Below are 5,056 nucleotides of genomic sequence, written 5' to 3' on the forward strand. Positions count from 1 at the left end.
TGGGAAAACGCGGGCTGGGTCTGTGGCTTCCGTTTGTACGTTTGCCCCTCCTCTCGCGCCCCTCCCTCTCTCTCATATAACGGGCCAGCCTGGCTTTCAAGGTCCCCTATATTATGGCCCCAACCTACTGTTTACAGCTTTATCTGCACACATGCGTCTCCTCTCCTCCTCCCAGCTGCTATGATTCCCCCAAGTATTCTGGGCATTTAAAAATACCTCTATGCTTTCTGCACGATGCTGTCTCAACCCTTTCTCCCTTTTCTCCACCTGAGGAAATTAATCATCCCTAGGAGTCCTCCCCGCCAACCCAACCCTTACCACCAGGCAGGGCTAGATACTACCTATGTCTTTCCCCTGTGATCACAGTATATGTAATTATTATTATTATTATTGCCCTTAGACTGTATGAGGGCTCTTCCAGGGCAGTAAACATGCTTCTTTATGCTTCTTCTTAGTGCCTAGCCCAGCACCTGGCACTCAGTCGCCAAAAATTATCTTTCAATGTCCTGTACTCATCAAAATCTCAGCTCCTCCAGTGACCAACTGGCCTTAAGCAAAATTCCCGAAACCAGTCTCCTCTTCCTTAAAATAGAAATGAGCACACTTTCCTTCTTGAATAGTCCTAAGGATTAAATAAAGTAATTCATCCAAATTGCTTCAGCACAATGATAAATAGTATGGGCTCAATAAAGGATATCCATGATTAACTTAGCTCCTATATTCTGATTCTTGGTAACCTGTAGGAGGAAGTAAATAGTCCTTTGAAGCTGGCAGTGTGGTTTCTATTTTGACGAGAAAAGTTTGTATTTAATAGCATAATCTTAATAGAAGTGTGAAAAAATGGGTGTAAAAAATTACCTGAGGTAAGGTAACACTTGCTTGGAAATAGTTTTATTAAAAAAGCACCAAGTCATATTTTTTAAGTAAATTCATTATGTAACTTGGTAGCCTTCACCAAAATGGGTGAGAAAAATACTACATTACAATCTATTTTGAGAGGTATTCATAATAATGTTTATATGTCAATACCTAATTACAGGAAGAAAATATACCTTTGAGAACTTTTTAAATAACTTTACATGGATATATATATGTGTATATATATATAAAAACTATGCTTTTATAAGTATTCTTACAAAATGTAGGTATTACTACAAAAATGCTGCAAGCATACACATACACATTCAGCTTAGATTTTTTTTAAAAGGAAAAACTTAATTACAAAAAATGCTAATAGAAACAGAAAACAATTTCTGAGTTACTCTATAGATCATGTCTGCTATGATTTATTACCCCAAATTGTCTAATTGTCTATTAGCATATTTTGCAATATTAAATTAAGCTACTGGTATTTGCATTATTGCACATCTAAATCCTCTTTTTGAGAAAACAAAAAAAGGAATATTATCTAAGCTTGCAGAAAAAATAAAAATGGTTTTATATAACTTATTTGAATCATATTGCTAATATAGAATAAAATTGACCCACTTCGTTAAAGAACTTGATCTCAATCATTTTCCAAGCTAGTGCAAAATAAAATAAAGTCAGACAATTTTTTTTCCTGCAAAGTATTCACGCTATTATGCTGATAACTGTTTGCTTACAGTCTCAACTATGGGAGACTATAAGCCTAACTATCTACAATGGGTAATTGTGCTAATTATTTTTCACAATGGCACATCTCACTGCATTTAGATTGACTTAAATCATAGAAGTTGCCAATTTAAAATCCTAAAATATATGAAGATAGCTGAGGTTGAGAATTAAGAAGTTATGGGTAGGAGAAGATACTACTAGTAAATTTAAGATTTCTAAGGCACAGAAGGAAATCTGGCAAATCTTGTGTATTCTAGGTGGTAGAAATGAAAATTAATAATGGCTTTACAATAATCACAACAATATCATAGTAAAGTAGCTTTTCTTTGAGTTGCCTTTTGTGCTTAAAAGTATAATAAATGGGATATCATCTTTACTCTTGCCATAATGCTAAGACACAAATATTTGAATTCTGAATTGCAGGCCAGAGGAAGCAGAAACTTGCTTATGGAAAGAGATGGCGGAGTTTGCCATTGAGTTCTCTCTCCTTGCTTAAAAGATCCAGGCTGTGCTTTTTGAAGGCTTCAGACTGCAGCCTGAGTTCATCGTAGGCCTTCTGGATCCCATCTACTTTGCACTGAAGCTCCCTGACTCTCAAGTTGCTGTCCACAGCCACTGCCTCTTGCTTAAACCGCTCCAGCGCATGCTTCCTGCCCTCATTTGCTATCTCCAACTTTTCCTCAAGCTGGCGGATCTCTGCCTGTTTGTTCTGAAGCACTTTGCCCCTTTCCATTGACAGCTGCAGCAACTCCTCTTTCTCTCTAGTGACGGTCTGCAGCCTGGCCTGCAGCTCCTGGCTCAGGCTGCTGTGTGTCTCCTCTGCCTTAGTCATCTGCTCCACAGCCTGCTGGTGCTGCTGCTTGAGAGTCTGCAGCTGGCTGCGCAGCTGTTCTGTCTCTTTGGTGTGGGTGCAGGCCTGCTGACTCTGTAGCTCCAGCAGCTCCTTCTCGCGCGCCTGTGCCTGGCAAACATCCTGAGCACACCTCTCCTTCAGCGTCTCTAGCTCCCCAGTGAGAGCCTCACACCGGACTGTGAGCTGTAATACTTTTGCCTCCTCATCCTTCAGAGCCTGGCTGAAGAGGCTGCTATTCTCCAGCTTCAGTTTCTCATTCTCCTCCCTCAGTTTGATGTTCTCACTCTTGTATTCATCCTTGAAGCGGATCATCAACTCGTGGTTGGCTGCTAGGGTCATAAAGCGTTCCTCTAGCTTCCGAGTGTACTCACCCTGGGCCTTGAGCTTCTCAGCCTCCTGCATCATCTTCTCCTCCAGCTCTGCATTGAGCAGCTCTAGGATCTGGCAGCGCTCCAGGGCCTCATCTGACCTCCGCTTCAGGATGCAGATGAGCTGGGACTGATCTTCAATGCGGGAGCGAAGCACAGCCTTCTCGCTCCTCTCCTCCTCTGACAGTCCCCGCAGGTTTGCCAAGGCTTCCCTCAGATCGTCCAGTTCCTTAAACTCCATCTCCTCTTCCTGGTTGTTCAGTTTTTCATTTTGCTTCTCTAAGCGTTCTTCAGGGGGCGAGGTGTCCATCCTGGGAGCCTGCTCTTTCTGGGGCATAGGTGCTCTCATCCACTAGGGGCTGACTACAGTCTTTTCCCCTCAGATTTCAAAAACTGCAGGGCGTTGCTAGGGACTCTTGGCACTCCCCAGCAGTTGGTTTTTCCAGTAAGGAGTCCTGTGATTGGTGGACAGGTCTTCAGAATGTTATGAAGTAACAACAGGGGAATCTGGGGGAGTCCAGAGCCAATCTGGTAGGGTTACTTTTGCCTTTCTAACCAATCACAGCTCTCAGTTGTCAACTGTCTCAGTGTCTGGCCGGTACAGCAGAGAGATGCCAACCCCACTCAATCTCCAGCTGGCATCAGGGGAGGAAGCCTGACTCCACCTAATTTCTGGTAGTAGTAAACAAATGAAGCAGGCAATGATATATTTCTCCTCCCTCTCCCCTCTTCAGTTATCATGTAAATAAATTACTTTTTGTGGAAACATGGTTGGCTCATGAATACAAAGTAGTAGTGGTATTCTGAGAGCCAGGACCCTAAAAGGCTGCATATCTGCACTCGTGATGTTTGGCACAGCTCCTTTTTGGTATTTAGGTCTTAAAATAGCAAACCCCAGTGAAATTTCTTTTGTTGTCCTTAGCATTGTCCCCACCTGGGCATAAATACTCTTTATTAGATATTTAACACCCCCTGTTTTTACCCATTATTAAAGTAAGGTTACAGAAGGAAGTTTAGTGAACCATATAAACATTAAAACAGAAAAAATAAGATCCAAATGAAGTTTGCCATTATATACCAAAGGCAACTCCTGATAGATTAAATGTAAACAGAAACTAGAAGAAAATGAAGGTAAACATCAAATCTCTGGGGCTAGGAAGGATTTTTTTTTTTTAATGTTAAACATTATGTAAGATCAGAAAGAGAAAGCTTACTCAAAAAGTTATGTATGATTTTTAAAATTATGTGACTTCTGAGGTCTCTCCAGCCCTTTCTTCTACTGGATTTTCCTGACATTTTACTCCTCAGACAAACCCAACTACTGAAGCCAAACCCAAATCCACTAACCAGATCTCCGGCCCTATCTTTTGGTGTTCCTCTGCTTGGAATGCCTTTCCTACTTTGTCCCTTGTCACTCTAGTAAAGCTTTTTATTCTTAGTTAAGAATCGTCTCTGAAGCCTTTTCCTGGCCCCGACATGTCCAATTGGCCACTCACGTCTTTTAGTGCATCCACTATAGCCTATTTGTACTTCTGGTGGAGGATGTGCAAATTTTATTGCAGTCACTGTTTATCTGCCAGCTTCCCTCTGTTAGACTGTAAGATCCTTAAGGGCAGGGACTGTGTCTATTTCATCCTTGATGATTAGACTAGTGCCTGGCACATGGGGGAGATTCACATAAATGTGTATTAAGTGGAAGGTAAAAATCAAATTGAGAAAAATATCCATAATATGACAGACACTACATCACTACATTTTTTTTTTTTTTTTTTTTTTTGAGATGGAGTCTCCCTCCATCGCCCAGTCTGGAGTGCAGTGGTGGGATCTCGATTCACTGCAACCTCCGCCTCCTGGGCTCAAAGAATTCTCCTGCCTCAGTCTCCCGAGTAGCTGGGATTACAGGTACATACCATCACACCCAGCTACTTTTTGTATTTTTAGTAGAGGTGGGGTTTCACCATGTTGGTCAGGCTGGTCTTGAACTCCTGACCTCAAATGAGCCACCTGCCTCAGCCTCCCAAATTGCTGAGATTACAGGCATGAGCCACCACACCCAGCCCAGACACTACATTTTTTAAATAAAGATTTTATGCATATCAACAAAACATTAACATCTAAAAAGAAAAATAAACAATTCAATTCACAAAAATGGCCAAGAATTGAACCTCTACAGTGATCCAATAAATACAAGTTAAAATTAGACATAATTTCATGTATCAAATTAGTCAAAAACTTTTAA

At 41.3% G+C, this 5,056-nt stretch overlaps 1 protein-coding gene across 1 annotated transcript; it reads right to left on the reverse strand.

The window, feature by feature from the left end:
* Positions 1-1,829: 1,829 nt before the first annotated feature.
* CCDC89 (coiled-coil domain containing 89) lies at positions 1,830-3,518 on the reverse strand. The gene has a single exon (XM_050755875.1). It carries the CDS (start codon positions 3,164-3,166, stop codon positions 2,042-2,044), a length of 1,125 nt encoding a protein of 374 aa, XP_050611832.1. The 5' UTR covers positions 3,167-3,518; the 3' UTR covers positions 1,830-2,041.
* Between the last annotated feature and the right edge of the window lie 1,538 nt (positions 3,519-5,056).

Source organism: Macaca thibetana, chromosome 14, assembly GCF_024542745.1.
Source record: "Macaca thibetana thibetana isolate TM-01 chromosome 14, ASM2454274v1, whole genome shotgun sequence".
Lineage (NCBI taxonomy): Eukaryota > Metazoa > Chordata > Mammalia > Primates > Cercopithecidae > Macaca > Macaca thibetana.

Coding starts and splice junctions, on each gene's coding strand:
- CCDC89 (XM_050755875.1), bottom strand. CDS start 3,166: ATGAGAGCACCTATGCCCCAGAAAGAGCAGGCTCCCAGGATGGACACC.